Source organism: Penicillium psychrofluorescens (genome assembly GCF_964197705.1).
Source record: "Penicillium psychrofluorescens genome assembly, chromosome: 5".
NCBI lineage: Eukaryota > Fungi > Ascomycota > Eurotiomycetes > Eurotiales > Aspergillaceae > Penicillium > Penicillium psychrofluorescens.
The window spans coordinates 639,243-654,611 of NC_133443.1; the positions used below are offsets into that span (position 1 = coordinate 639,243).

Sequence of the window (15,369 nt, forward strand, 5' to 3'; positions counted from 1 at the left end):
TGTTGTTCCAAGGAATACTCGGGTTTTAAGTGGGGTTTGCTCCAAGTATATATTTTGTGAAATCGACATGCTCATTTCCACCGGGGGTACCCATTTGGATTCATGAAAAAGCTTAGATTTTGTGATCATTTCTAATCGCCTATATGTATTTCTTACTCACGCTATACTTGGTTTGAAACCCTGTGTAACATAACATGTTGGTATCAACTCTTATCGACGGATAAGCCTCGGCCTAAACAGAGGAAAGCACGAGACCACCCCCCACCCCAAATCCGCTAAAAGAAAGTCCAGCATGTCCAGCATGTCCAAGTCATCCAGGAAAATATGCAATCCAAGCGACAAGTAGCACATCGGGAGGACTCCGTGAGTGTGGAAATCCTGCCATTCGATGTCCAGTTTTTATACTGCTGTGTACCCGACTTGGGACGCAAGCTGTAGGTCGCGCGATATACACTCCGAGGCAATAGGTGCAGCAGTGAGTAAAGACTGTGTCATAATGAATGTGAAGAGGGAAATGTATAGACACATAGTATACTTGCAGTTGACTAACAAGTGAAAGTATACTTTTTCAGCAACCAAGCTCGGCGAGACCTGATCAACGTAGAGACAGCAGTGTAATGCAGATTACGAAAACGAACAAGGATAAAAATTAGGTCTATTGTAGGTGCTAGAATATCCGACAGAGCAAAGAATCAAGTCAACCTCTGCAACCCGTGATCTACCGCGTTGGCCGGCCAAGTTCTGCAGTTCCTGAACTGTACCTGGGTATTACTCTGTTAGTAGAAACGGAGAACGCGGAGACTGAGAAGAAAGAGCCAAGAAGATTGATTGAAATCGGTAAATAGAGAGTTCTGGTGGATGTTAAAGGCACTTTCCTGTCATGGTAGTCATGGCCCGCACTGCGCCCAGGGCTAGGTGGCCCAGCTCGGGGTTGATAGTCGCCCAAAATCCGGTCATAATTGGAACAAATATTATAGAGAGTAATTTCACGAAAATCTGCCAGTTGAGACGAATCGAACGAGTGCAAACACTGCTAGTGTTATGCATGGACGGTTGTTTGGGGCGTAGATGGGGGAGTGGCAGGGCTCCCAGCAGTCTCCCGGACCCGCTCGTTTTGGCTCCCGTAGCTCCCTTCCTCGACTGGCCCAATCAAGGCCCACCGCCGTGACCTGCGCGCCCAGTCTTTGCTTTCTTTCCCTTTCCGATTTTCCCTCGCTCTGGATTTCTGTCTCCTTCTCTCTTCCACCCCCCAACCCCATCGCATCATCCACACACGCGCATCCTCTCCCATCTCTATTATATTTAATCGATTTCCGCGTCGATTGTCGTTATACTGTGTTTGGATCGAACAGTCTGGACGCGTTTTCTCCGGTGAGTCTCTTGCACTGCCCAGACTCCCCCGACGCAGCCCCCTCGACTGCCGCCGCGTGTTGGATCCTGGTTGTGACGCGAGGTCCATTCCAAAATCCACAACCATCTCGAAAACAGTTGCGGCCGCGCATTTCCCGGGGACTCCCGTCGCCTCCCACTCATCTCTCACCCAACGCGGCCATATGCCCGTCGCAACCACTCCGCCTGGTCCACTTCGTTTACTGATCAACTTGATCCGCAATCTAGTCAGCCCATGATCGATTCCGTCTCTTATAGTCTCCGGTAGACTGGGCGCGTGTCCGCTCGAGTGATAAGGATAATGGTATGCGATCCCGGTGGTTCTTGGTGGGAAAGACTCTACGGAGAGGCGATGCATATTGCTGGGATGTACAAGAGGCTCACATCGCGTGCCAGGTGTTATTCAAACGAAAACCCGTTATATACCTTCCGCGGCCCATCATTGACGATGACAGTTCCGAGGTATGTCCATCCATGACCTCCTCAGCAGCGCTGGCTAACCTTTGGCGTTTTTCCCAGGTCTGGGTCGTTCCCGAGACCAACGAGGTCTTCACCAGCTATGAACCGTATCTTCAGCGGATGGACTTCTACAAGCAGCGTCGGTTCATTTGCGAGATCACGGGTCACTCGGGGTTGACATTTTTCGAGGCGCTCCGGAGCGAGGTATGTCGTGGCCACGGACGGAATACGGGCCGATACTGAGACTTTTTGTTAGATGGAGGAGTCGCGCGAGGTGAACAACATGTTCCCGGACGCGCTGAGAGAGCCCATATTGCGCAGGATTCAGTTTTCAACGGTATCGAGGGTTGACAACTTGGGTATGTTGTTCGGTTTTTGCCATAAATTTCAAGATTGAACTGACGTTGTCATCTAGTGGATGAGATATACGAAGTGAGATATCCATGTCGCCATCTACTTTCAACAATCTGCTAACAATAACAGGAATTCAAACAGGACTTTTATCCCGGAGAGCCAGTCCTGATTCTGCTAGAAGATGGTGGTCGCCTGCATGGTATAATTAGAGATAAGGTCAATTTTGCAGAGCAGTTGTACGCCGATGGAACCATTAAAACACCAGCCTATGCCACATATCTGGTCAAGATTCTCGACCGGCCAGATGAGGAAGCTCTGCTGGACCAAGACCACATCACCCGTGATCGGAAATCGTTTACCAAGCTGATGCTGCGCGGCTTCATCAAAAACAATGTCACCCGAGAATCATGGGCCGGCGCACCCTGGCTGGTCAAGGCCTCTGTTGCCGAGGAGTACAAGATTCCGACGGAGGTGCCCAAACACCTCCAGTATGGTGCCAGAGTGGCCGAAAAGAAGGCGATGAAGAAGGCCGACCAGGAAGGCTTTTTCGGGTTCTTCTCGTCTCAACAGCTTCCCGAGTTGAAACCCGCATTCAAGGGGCAAAAGTCAAAGATATCCGCACAGGATATGGCGAAATCGCGGGACGCCCAGTATCAAGAGTACCAACGGTCTCTGAACGGGAACCCATCTTTCCTCCTCTCCAACCCGGCAGCCGCACGAAAAGGAAGCAAGATCCCTCTATCGCCGTCAGTGGTCATCCAAAACGAACTGTCAAGACCTCCATCACCACCACCGATCAAGTACCCTATTGAAGATTTGGATCTACCTCCCAGCTCTGACAAGACCCATCGGCCGACCTTGAAGTTTTTGATGCTGAGCGAACATGATGATGAAGGAGATGAGGATCTCCTGCCTGATGATCTGGAACTGGAATCTGTAGGGTTACTCCTGGAGACCTGGGATATTCTAAACGTTTACTGCGAGGTCTTCCATCTCGACTCCTTTACCTTTGATGATTTCCTCCAAGCGATGCGCTTTTCCTCCGAAGAAATTGACTGTGAGCTCTTTGTGGAGATGCATTGCGCGGTTCTGAAAAAGCTTGTCAATCAAAAGAATGATGCAGGCGGTGCTGTTCAGATCTCCCTCCCAGATCTCCCAGTCGACGAATCCGACAGCACAGATGAAGAGGGGGAGGAGGATGAGGAGGAAGAGGAAGAAGAAGAAACGAAGGAAGAGGACTCACTGGATGTCGAGCCAGAGGCCCGAATGACCACGCGCGGAAGCTTGGCCAAGCAAGAAGCCGATGACTTGAAAGCACAAATAGGTCGGGACTCGCCAGATGAGCAAAAAATCCACCGTGCTGTCGAGATGCTGGAAGATTATGGATGGATCGAACGTCTCCGGAAACGGGATTTCCGCAATGGTGGATGGGAGGTGGTCATGGTCGGCCTCCTACACCAACTGTCTGTTCGTCCCCGCTTGGAGAAGACTTGCAATGACATCCTCAAGCATCTCGCTCCACTTGATGAGGAACCTACGCAGCAGACTGCACGGGATCAATATGCCACCCTTGATATTAACTTGCGAGCGAAGGCGCTTCAGACGATCTGCATGCTGAGTTTGGAGACCAAGGCGATTCGGAATTACCTAGAGGACTGCAGCAACCAGATGACGGAGTTCCGCAAGGAGAAGATTGAGCACCAGAAAGCGCGCAAAGCAGCGTAAGCATTCCGTGGCGATGGTTACTGGGCACAATGCTAATACATTTACAGTCTGGTCGAACTCCGTCAACTCCATCAGGAGCGCAAAGCTCTACAGCCGGAACGGGAGAAATCTCCAACACCCGTGCCCGAGGTACTCGAGGTGGAGGAGGAATTGGACGACTCAAAGATGACCGGGATAGATGGAGACTCTGAAATTCCTGTGGACACCGAGGACGAAGAAACCGCCCGGCCCCGCGCGTTGCGCGGAGGTATGGACCGCGCCCTTGAGCGCAAGCGGAAGCAGGAAGAAGAGCAGAAGCGAAAGGAGCAACTGGCCAAACAGCCGAAGGGCTCCAAACAGTACCAGAAGGTCCTCAAGAAGATCGACGAGCAGAAGGCCAAGATCGAGAAACTCGAGGAGCAGATTGAGGTCTGTGACAACGATCTACGTGAGGCGGATTGCCCGCGGACACGCTGCCTGGGGCTAGATCGGTTCTGCAACCGATACTGGTGGTTTGAGCGCAACGCGATGCCGTACGAGGGTATGCCGAACAGCTCAACGTCCGAGGCACGGTATGCCAATGGCCGCCTTTGGGTCCAGGGTCCCGACGACATGGAGCGAGTAGGCTTCATTGAAGTGACGGACGAGCAACGGAAACAGTACCAGAAGCATTTCCAGACCACGCCCGCTGAGCGCAAGAAGCACGAAGAAGGCCCGACGCACGTGTCGAACGCCCGTGAATGGGGATACTACGAGGACGGCGAATCGGTGGACCAGCTGATCGAGTGGCTCGACGCGCGCGGTAACCGCGAGTGCAAGCTACTGAAGGAGCTCCAGCTCCAGCGTCACACCATCGTCAAGTACATGGACAACCGCAAGGCGTACCTGACCGAGATCGCCGAACGGGCCGAGTCCGAGGAATTGCCAGCCAAGCGAGTGACGACGCGCACCAAGACCTACGTGGACGTGAACGAGCACGGCCTGCGCTGCCTCCGCTGGCGAAATACTACCGCCCTGTCTGAAGACGGACATCTTCACGTTGACCCGGAGCGACCACCCAAGCGGACCAAGCGCAACACCGACGATACGCGCGAGATCACCAAGCCGACCAGAGGAGGCCGAGGAGGTCGAGGAAGCAGGGGAGGTCGTGGAGGCCGGGCCATGACTCGGTCAGACTCGCGGCAAAACTTCTAGAGCTCTCTCTTCCCCGCGCAACATGAGCGACGTGACCACGACTTTGTTTTTTCTTTCTTTCTCATCTCACATCTCACCGACCCTCCCTTTGTATGTACACAATCCATCCCGAGCAGCATTTTGGTCGTGGACAGGCGGAGTAGTCGGCGTCGTGCTTTTTAGCATCGGGGGTTGTTTGTTCCTTATAATTTTTTTCCTTCTATCTACAATCTTTCTCTTTCTCTCTCGTATACTTCTCGTATAGGCATTAGTCGATGCCTCGGCGATCCCGACGTTACCCCTCGGCACGTTTGTATGTTACCGCTTATCGGCGGGCCGCCGGGCGGATTCGCAGAAATTGAAGGTATTATCTCAAGTAGACCTCACAAAAATAGGTAGAATACCCATAGGAACAGAGATACGAATAAACAAGGAATACATGGGTAGCTGCACCAATGGTGTCTCCGACCTAAATAAACCCTTACTGATTTGCTTGTACCTCGCAGTCACCTGACCTGGCCGAGCGGCGACCGAGCTCTTCCGCATTACTCATTCTTGCCACAAATAACCGATACAGCCGGTACGGAGCCATTGGCCCGCTGACGTCGGGCCAAGCAAGTCACACAACTTTGCCTTCTCGCCGTTGCTTTCTTTTGTCTCTATTCTTCTCCTTCAGCTAAGGGGGCTGGTTGTGTTTTCTCGTGATTTCGATTCCTGCTATCTCAATCCAGTCACTGCCGATGCGCACCGGATAGTCGAAACTTGTTTTTTCTCCAGATCTCCATCGTCAGTCGCGATCACGAGCGAAAACCAAACCCGGGCGTGCGATAGTGCTCTCCACCCACCCACACTCCTTTCTGGCTCGGACATTACGCTTTGAATAGCGATTGTATTCTTTCCCTCTCATGTCGGCTGGTGTCCCGGATCATGCGCAGTCCGATTCGACCGTCTTCACCAGCACCCAGTCACGACACCCTCCTCGCCCACCACTGCAGTCCGCCGGCTCACAGCCTGATCTTCCGATGAGTGGGATCGCGCACCCACGGCCGTCTTCTGCGCCTGTGCAATCGGTGAATGCCGTCGACGAGCAGCAGAAGAGTAGTAGTCGCGGGTCGACCCAGAAGGTGCAAAAACGGAGTTTGGACTATGTGTTAAGGAGCGGGTTAGCGGGAGGTCTGGCGGGATGTGCTGTAAGTTGTGTTATCGTGTGTGTTAGGTTGGATGCTAGGTACTGACGGGTGTTATAGGCTAAAACTGTCGTGGCACCGCTAGACCGCGTCAAGATCCTCTTTCAAGCATCAAACCCCCAGTTCGCCAAATACGCCAGCAGCTGGTCCGGTCTAGCCGCTGCACTCCGCGACATCAAACGCTATGAAGGCACATCGGCCCTATTCAAGGGCCACTCTGCCACTCTCCTCCGTATCTTCCCTTACGCCGCCATCAAATTCCTCGCCTACGAACAAATACGCGCGGTCATCATCCCGTCGCTCGACAAGGAGACGTCTATCCGTCGACTGGTGTCGGGCAGTTTGGCTGGCGTTACCTCTGTGTTTTTCACATATCCATTAGAGTTAGTCCGGGTACGACTGGCTTTCGAAACTAAACGGACGTCTCGCTCGTCTCTCCGGGATATCTGTCGACAGATTTATAATGAGCGAGTAGTACCGCCATCAACCGGCCCTGCTGCCGTAGGGGGAGCAGCAGCAACCGGAAGTACACAAGCAGCAGCCGTTGCCGCAGCCGAAAACGTATCCTCTGCCGTCAACCAAGTCGTTCCACGCACCGGGTTCGCCAATTTCTACCGCGGCTTCGGCCCCACGATCCTGGGGATGCTCCCATACGCCGGGATGTCCTTCCTCACCCACGACACAGTAGGCGACTGGCTACGACACCCGGCCGTCGCTCAATACACAACCCTTCCGGAGTCAGAATCAACGCGCGCCAAAAAGGGCTCCCGCAGACCCCAGCTCACAGCCGCGGCGGAGCTGTTCTCCGGCGCGCTCGCCGGCCTGGTCTCGCAGACCTCTTCCTATCCGCTCGAGGTGATCCGGCGGCGGATGCAGGTCGGTGGCGCGGTGGGGGATGGACACCGACTGGGTATCGTCGAGACGGCGTCTAAGATCTGGCTTGAGAAGGGGTTCCGTGGGTACTGGGTTGGGCTGACTATTGGATATCTCAAGGTCGTGCCCATGGTCGCGACGAGTTTCTTTGTCTACGAGCGATTGAAGTGGTCGCTGGGGATTTAGCCTGGCCTGTTCTTCTCTTTTTCTTCATCATGCATATACTACGAATATCCCAGGGATGGATAGAATATCGCCCCGAGGCTTGTTTTTCTTTTGGAATTGGATATGATTCCCAAGTGGTTTATACTGTCATTGGCGTTCAGTGGACTACTATTATTTCTTATGGGGCCTTTTTCAACCTTAGGGTTAGCTGACATACCCAACCTCACATACAATTTCATTTTAGGCACATTGTCTGTCCTATCACTAGTCTTGCAAGTCGTAACTATTTCTCCAGTAAGGTAGATCGTGAGCGAAGTGATGAAATCACCGTCTGGAGTTTGATGGATTGAACTCGTTGGAGACGGTTGTTGACTTGGAGGTTCTTGTTCCCTGTTTGTGCGTTCACCTTAAAGTAAGGAGCCCGTAAGACTGAGACCAAAGAATCGACGAGCTCGAGAGCTACTGATCAATGAGCTGATACCATGACCTGTGAAGGGAAGGGAGTAGTATCTCGAAGGTCTGCAGTAGTTAGGTTATATACATCTGTTTGCACTGTTTGCACCCGGGTTATCGACAATCAGCCGCGATGGCTGGAATTTCTCTGTCCGCTCACCATCTCGCTATGAACCGCGCACTTCTTCGGGGGGCCGTGTGCCATTCCTGCCGCAATGAGGCCCTCCGAGTCTTCCTATCGATATCCGGTGTACCCATGCCACGTTTCGCCGTCGTGCCTCCTATCCCCGGCGCCAGAGCCTTCTCCGCAAAAAGTCCATTGCGCTCCGACCCTCCAGCATCGCATCGCCCCGATATTCAGCTACCGGCCAGAGAGGAATCTCGAACACAACCCAACGAAGCTGCGTCGAGACATGTCCCCTGGTATCTGCAGGAAGAGTCCCCGGCCACTGAATCTCGCCCAGTGTCCGCCGAGCATCTCCCGCAAATCCCGGACAACGCGCCAGAGATGCTTCCAGTCCTCCTCGAGTATACATACAAGGACCTTGGCTTAGACGACCTGAAGCTCTTCGACCTGCGGGATCTTGACGCCCCCGCGGCCCTGGGCGCCAATGTCATAATGGTCCTCGGAACCGCGCGCAGCGTGAAGCACCTGAATGTCTCCGCGGATCGTCTTTGTCGGTGGCTGCGAAGCCAATATAAACTATCACCATACGCAGACGGCCTGCTGGGCCGCAACGAGCTGAAGATCAAACTCCGGCGCAAGGCCAAGCGGGCGCGCGCGGCCAGCCAGGCTGGTGCTATGCTGGACGAAAAGGACGACGGCATCACCACGGGCTGGATTTGTGTGAATGCCGGCATTGTGGACGAGGGCTCTTCCACGTCACGGCTCGCTGATGCTGAATTTGAAGGGTTTGGAGATGTCGAAACCGGTACCAGCGTGGTTGTCCAGGTTTTCACCGAGGAAAAGAGGGCCGATATCGACCTTGACGGGCTTTGGCAGGGTACTCTGGACCGAGCGGAGCGGAAAAGGCTTCGAGAACCCACAGGCAGTCCGTCAGCTGCAGGTGCCGTCAGCATCTCGACCGTCCAGAAGAGGAGCTTTCATACAGAGCGTCGGCTCGCAATGACCGATGCTAATCTTTTGAATCGCCTGTCTGAATTTCACCCTCCATCCTCAGACCCGCCTACCACTCAACCTGTTTCATCCGAGATGACTCCGGCCTCTCTTCTTAAGATGCTGTCCGAACTCCCCGAAGCCAGTGTACAAAATGAGCTTGGGAGTGGCCCGGATGACCGAGAATCTACTCTTTTCCTACGGCTTTTCTATGCCGGCCACTCATCCGCGTACGATTTGGCTGCGGCTCGATTGCGGCTGCTTTCCATCGCTACTTCTCGACGACACCCGGCTTACAGCAAAGAAGCATTGTTGCACGAGTTCTCGGATTTCCTGCACCAGGGATACGACGTTTCCGATGAACTTGGCTTCGAAGTTGTTTCCGCCCTCTTAACCCGACCGTATGTGGAAGGCTCTGCTTCTGAAATGGAATACACCCCGGAAGCCGACGTGGAGCTCGCGCTATGTGTTTTGGACCGTCTCAGCCTCCGCGGTGTACCGATTTTGACCATGGGCGTATTCGAGATGCTCTACCGCGCAATCGGCATTCCAGGCAAATCAGACGCAACGATTCCGGAGCCAGAACTGAATCTGGAGGACCCAGAGGGCAATGCGCAGATGATGGCTGGGTATGCCAGAAGCCAGTCTCAACGCGATGCTCTGGCCCGAGTGTCCAAGCTCGTATCCGCGATCGACCTCCCCTTCGAACCGGAGCAGGCGCGCCGCCTCATGGTGACCATGTTCCAGCACGGTGACTTCGATGGATTTTGGCGGCTGTGGCGCCAAATACCTTTGAAAGGAAGCGGTCGCACGCAGGACGACTATCTGCAGCTGTTCCAGTTGCACGTGGAACTGGGCGACGAGCGACGAGCTCGAGACTGTCTGTCTATGTGGGTGCCGCAGATGGCCCACGAATCTCCCGCGATCGAGCTGGAGGGCCCGATCGTGTCTACCATCATGCATTGTGTCCTGGTGGCCGAGCCGGGCGTCAACGACCGGCCAGCTGATGCTGTTCCGAGTGTCTTCTCGCATGTCTATAACAGCTGCACCGCAGCTCTTGCGAATTGATGGATAAATGGGGAGGCTTCATGTATAATAATCTCTCTTTCACTGCATGTACTTGTAAGGTACTCTTCTCTAGACCGGCATTAGATGTCTTTCCTTTCTCTATCATCATAAACACAACTTGAGAGATCCGAGGTAGGATGTTTAATTATCGTGCTGTTCGTTCTCACATTATTATGACGCAAGTTTCTTCCTCTCTGAGAGTATGCCAGCCGGTTTGCTGTGATGATGAACGTAGTATCCACAAAATACCGAAAGGGAATATGCCTTGAAGGTTTTCTCTTAGCTGTGCAGGACGATCTTCACTTAGTTTTGGGGCCAACGCCAACTACTACCGTTTTGCCGCATGCTCTAGACCAGAACAGGAATATCCCTTTATTGTTTGCCACTCTAGTAATTATTTGACGTTGGAGTGCTTTAGCGAAATTCCCCCACGTGGGATTTACACTCTCCAGATGCAACCAAAATGGCGTGGCACTGGTCGATCCCGGAAGGCTGTGGACGGATCTGAAACTTACTTTGTCGTAGATTATCGAATCGAACAAGGGTTCTGATTTCCGAGAAGGCCAAGAATAACTTGTTGTACTCCGTAGTCACCGGAATAATATTTTAGCGTTCTGTTCTCCCGCCGTTCCTTGCAGATAGAACTCGACGGATACAAGCCGCACGGTGACAAGATGGGATAGGCGAGGATGTGTTAACAATCTGCAGGCCTATCTATAGATTTGCCATGTGCCGTGACTCTACGCTTCCGACTGTGTCATGTTCGGAGAGCGATATTACTAGGCATAATATGAGATGACAAGGCTCACTGCTTCGGAGGGGATGTGAAACACGCTATGTAACAACATTCGTGTATGCCCAGAGCTTATCTGAGCCGTGAAAGGGACCAATGGGTTTTGGTTGGCCGCGATTATCTCCACCGATGGGGGCCGTGTTCAGGAACACGAGGGATTGCCGTTTAACAGCGGGCCAGGAACGACAGCGGATGGAACCACATGATGATCAAGGCACTATTAAACTTCTTTGCTAAACGTAGTTTCTTGCTCGTATCTCTACGACACTGTGCAATCCGGCTCCCCGATCATCTGATCGTGGTGTATAAAGGAAGCTCCGTGAAGACTTTCTTGGAGCTTTGATTCAATCATCCGATTCACACTTTTTTTTTTACCCCTAACAACAAAGAGCTGCTGCCTCTCGTTGTTTGAAAATGGGTGTTCGGCACCTTTCCTGGCTGGCCTATGGCCTGGCATCCGCTCTTTTGACTCAAGTCTGCTCGGCCCATGTTCTCGATCCTATTGATATGCTTGAGTATGAAGAGGGCCATATTGGTGCCCGTGACAGGGACTACTCTAAAATGGATCTTCGCAACGTCGAGACCTTCCTATGGGGTGGTAAGTTCATCACTGTACACCTCCATACTACACAAAAACTCACAGGCATCACACACAGGTCTCAGTGCAAAGGGCAAATACGGACTCGGAAACTTCACAACCTTTATGCCTGGAAAGCACGAGAGCATAATCGCCATGGAGAAGTTCTACCCTCTGTTGAGGTCAACTGAGTGCAACATGAATAGCGTGACTATGAAGTTCGAGGATGAGAAGGCCTACCACCACGGGGCTGAGGCCTGGAAATGGGTTAATGAGCAAAAACAACACACCTTTCTCCTGGTTGCTGGAAAGGGCCACTGCAAGTGGAACGAAGAACGCCTCCCGTTCGTTGTCAACAATGTTGTGTTCGATGATAAGACCAACACTATCAAGACGATTGGCGAGGCCTCTACCTGGACCAAGTCCGCTCATTCATACGAGCTCTACGTCAGCGGCCGCCCTGCCTCGACCAAGCGCGATTGGGACCAGAGCTACACCTTTGGTATCGATGCAGGGATCCCACTCAGCCATGTCACCCTGGGCCGTGGTGATTACAAATTGACATACGACTGCACTGGCTGCGGTACGAAGGGAGACATTGATTTTGATTTCCACATTAAAACATGGCTGGACATCCCGCAAGATGTTGAGCTTATCATGTCTCCCAAAGGAGTCTCTTTCACCTTCGAGCCCATACTAGGGGTTTCTGCAGCTCTCACGGGTAAGGTTGCGCCGGAGATACCTTTGGGGGATATCCCCCTTGACGGAGTATCCTTCGGAGATGGCCTCTTGAACCTTGGCCCCAACATCCAATTTTCATTGGGTGCTTCTCTAGGTCCGCTTAAGGGCATTGCTAACATCATGGGTGGAGGAGTTATGAATGTTGCGGATTCGGGATCAATGACGGTTGACCTATTGGATCCCAGCTCCGATACGAATGGGTGGAAGTCAACGTGGGAGCAAAAGCAATTGACCTTCAGTGCTGGTCTCTCTGGCTCTTGGCAAGTCAACCTTGATGCTAAGGTTTTGATGTCATTGAATGTGTTGGGTAAGTCTTTATTCTTGGCTGGAGCAACTTCCTGCATGTTCTGACGGTACAATAGACCATGGATTCGACGTTGGATTGGATCTGCAGGGTTTCTATGGCGCAACCCTAGGACTTACGGATAGTAAGTCATGGTTTCTGAATTGCTGATTGAATGTCCTGCTAATCCAACATAGCAACTGGAGACGCCTGTCCCAATCAGGCAGGGGACCAACACACGGCCTTGAAATATACTCCATCAGCTGGCGTGAACCTCATTGGAGAGGCGTTGTACGAAGATGGCACAGAGAGTCCGCTCCTGTCTGCAACACTTTGGGTAGGTCTTTGCACACCTTATTCACATCCTCTGCTAACATGTTCATCACCAGTCATGGGTCTATACGTTTGCGAGCTGGTGTACCGGAATCGACGGCGGAATTACTACTCCAACTGCCTCATTCGCATCCCATACGTATTCGGTTCCCACTGTCACGTCGCCGAAACCACTTCCTTTCTCGTCAGCGCCTCCGTCATCTTTCCCGTCCTCTCAGTACATAATCCCCAGTCCCTCGTCGTGGACAAGCCAGCCTGCTCCGCCATCTTCAGGATCAGGTCCAGTCCTGCCGCCAAGCTCCACGACAGTTAGTTCTCCGCCACCAGGATCCACGACAATTGGGTCTACACCGTCAGGATCCACGACAGTTGGGCCGCCGCCGCCAGGATCTTCTTCAGCCAACTCGCCCCCACCATCATCTATTACATCCGACCCGGCGGCGCCGCCGCCTCCTCCGCCTCCAATAAATAGTACCAGCAGCTCTAGCGTAATCTCCCCCCGTGTCCATCGGAGAAACGTGGTTCCCAGAGAAGCCAGACTGTTGCGATAGCTCTAGGAATGAGCATACTTTGTTTATACTTTGCTTCGAGCGGAAGAACTTCCTTATATCCTTTGCCCATTTCTCATTTAAACTTATTAGTCTGATAAATTGGCTTTGCCATTCCGTATGAGACTAGTACCCTACAAGAACAAAAAATTTGAGTATTCCGTCAGATATATGCCATAACATCCAACCTGATCCATCGGAGTCGGCCGAGCTTACTTTCTTAGTCTCTTAGTCCCGGCGATAACGGAAATCTCCGCACCCATCGGCATCCAATTGCCGAGCGACTGTCCGATGAAAAATCGATCAGATAATTGCGTCTTTCCACCATGCCAAAACCTAGGCCGTACGATAATTCTTGGTTTGGCAACAATTATGGGTCGAATATGGCCCATCAGCACCCTCCGGAGAACACCGCGTACAGAACGCAAAGAACAACCCGCACTGGACCCGGATTATCTCGTCAAGTTTGACCAGGATGACCCCGCCAATCCCCAGGATTGGCCGGTCTTATATAAATGTTGGATTACATTCCAACTGGGTATGCTCGCCTTAGTGGGAAGTTTGGCTTCGAGTATTACCACGCCGGCCGACGATACTATCGCCAAGTACATCGGCGTGAATAGCGAGGCTGCTGTTCTTGATGTTTCTCTCTATCTGTGGGTGATGTCCCGGGCTCTTGTTATTTTATATATTGTTGACTAACTCCTGCGTCAGTCTCGGCTTCGTTCTTGGCCCTATTATCTGGGCGCCGATTTCAGAGATCTGGGGTCGCCGAGTGAGCATCCTGCCCCCTGTGTTTTGTCAGGCAATCTTTTCAATCGGAACTGCACAAAGCAAGAACGCAGCGTCAGTTTTTCTGACGCGTTTCTTTGCCGGGTTCTGTGGTTCTGCCCCCATCAGCAACGTCTCTGCTGCACTCGGGGATATCTTTAATCGGGAGTCTCGCGGAATCGCCGTCAGTTTATATGCTGTGGCAGTGAACGGCGGCCCGTCACTGGGCCCTATCATCGGCGCGGCTCTTATCCGCAATCCTCATCTCAACTGGCGCTGGACCGAGTACATCCAGGCAGTCTGGACGTTTGTCATTTTCACCATGGCATACTTCTTCCTGCCGGAAGTGTATCCGTTGGTCATCTTGAAGCGAAAAGCAGAGCGCCTTCGCAAAGAAACAAATAACCCGGCCTATTATCATCCACACGAACACCTGGAGCTTGATTTCCACTCAATAATGACGAAGCAACTCTCTCGACCTTGGAAAATGCTTTTCACCGAGCCCATCGTCACTTGCATTGCCTTCTACGCCTCGTTCGTATACGGCGTCATGTACCTCACTCTAGAGGTATTCCCAATTGTCTTTCAAGAAACCCGCGGGTGGGACCCCCTCGTCGGGTCGCTACCCTTTCTGGCCTTGTTGATCGGCGTCATATCGTCGCTAGGCCTTAACATATGGAACCAATTCCACTACAATGAAGTCTCGCGCGCGGCAAATGGCCGAGTCGTCCCGGAAGCTCGATTACCGCCAATGGCCTTTGGGGCAGTTTTCTTCGTGGTGGGCGTGTTTTGGTTTGCGTGGACCGCGAAACCGCCTCATCATTGGATCCTCCCTTGTCTGGCGGCCATGTTTATTGGGGCAGGGTTCAATTGTATCTTCCAGCAGTGTCTGAACTTCTTGATTGATGTCTATCGGTTGTATGCGGCGAGTGCGACGGCCGCGGTTACTTTCCTTCGGAGTATTATGGCCACGGGACTTCCATTGGCAGCCAAACCGATGATCAGAGCGCTGGATATTGGACCGGCAGTTTCTATTATTGGCGCGGTGGCTGCGGTCTTGCTCCCTGTCCCGTTCTTGTTTATGAAGTACGGTCCTTGGCTACGCAGGCTATCAAAACTGGCGCCTGAAGAGTGATAGAATAATATAGATTTCAATATTACGTCCCAAAGCGATAAGTGGTCTACTAAACGGCAGAGATACATAGTCATTTTCGGAAGTTGAAAGTGAAAGTTGATGCTATAGTTGACCAACTTTAAAACTTATGCCTAAGGCAGAAAACCGCGACGGACCTCGGCTCTCTCAATCCGGCCTTCATCTCTCTCTCCCTCTCCCTCCCTCAACGAACTCCCTCTGTCCTTTGTAACTCCCATCGCTGGACAA

At 52.5% G+C, this 15,369-nt stretch overlaps 5 protein-coding genes across 5 annotated transcripts; all 5 read left to right on the top strand.

Moving 5' to 3' along the window:
- Positions 1–1,785: 1,785 nt before the first annotated feature.
- PFLUO_LOCUS7511 (uncharacterized protein) lies at positions 1,786–5,100 on the top strand (the record flags this gene model as incomplete). Its single annotated transcript, XM_073785163.1, has 6 exons — positions 1,786–1,851; positions 1,909–2,052; positions 2,105–2,207; positions 2,264–2,280; positions 2,332–3,923; positions 3,975–5,100. Coding segments are annotated over 6 exons (3,048 nt in total), but the record flags the coding sequence as incomplete, so codon positions are not given.
- A 1,001-nt stretch (positions 5,101–6,101) lies between these two features.
- PFLUO_LOCUS7512 (coenzyme A transporter) lies at positions 6,102–7,325 on the top strand (the record flags this gene model as incomplete). The annotated part of the gene is made up of 2 exons (XM_073785164.1): positions 6,102–6,269; positions 6,327–7,325. 2 exons carry the CDS (start codon positions 6,102–6,104, stop codon positions 7,323–7,325), a joined length of 1,167 nt encoding a protein of 388 aa, XP_073641547.1.
- A 565-nt stretch (positions 7,326–7,890) lies between these two features.
- Positions 7,891–9,942, top strand: PFLUO_LOCUS7513 (mitochondrial; the record flags this gene model as incomplete). Its single annotated transcript, XM_073785165.1, has 1 exon — positions 7,891–9,942. The coding sequence occupies one exon, from the start codon at positions 7,891–7,893 to the stop codon at positions 9,940–9,942; it is 2,052 nt and encodes a 683-aa protein (XP_073641548.1).
- A 1,207-nt stretch (positions 9,943–11,149) lies between these two features.
- PFLUO_LOCUS7514 (uncharacterized protein) lies at positions 11,150–13,220 on the top strand (the record flags this gene model as incomplete). Its single annotated transcript, XM_073785167.1, has 5 exons — positions 11,150–11,333; positions 11,392–12,360; positions 12,416–12,481; positions 12,534–12,673; positions 12,726–13,220. The coding sequence occupies 5 exons, from the start codon at positions 11,150–11,152 to the stop codon at positions 13,218–13,220; spliced, it is 1,854 nt and encodes a 617-aa protein (XP_073641549.1).
- Positions 13,221–13,589: 369 nt separating this feature from the next.
- Positions 13,590–15,123, top strand: PFLUO_LOCUS7515 (uncharacterized protein; the record flags this gene model as incomplete). The annotated part of the gene is made up of 2 exons (XM_073785168.1): positions 13,590–13,873; positions 13,932–15,123. 2 exons carry the CDS (start codon positions 13,590–13,592, stop codon positions 15,121–15,123), a joined length of 1,476 nt encoding a protein of 491 aa, XP_073641550.1.
- Between the last annotated feature and the right edge of the window lie 246 nt (positions 15,124–15,369).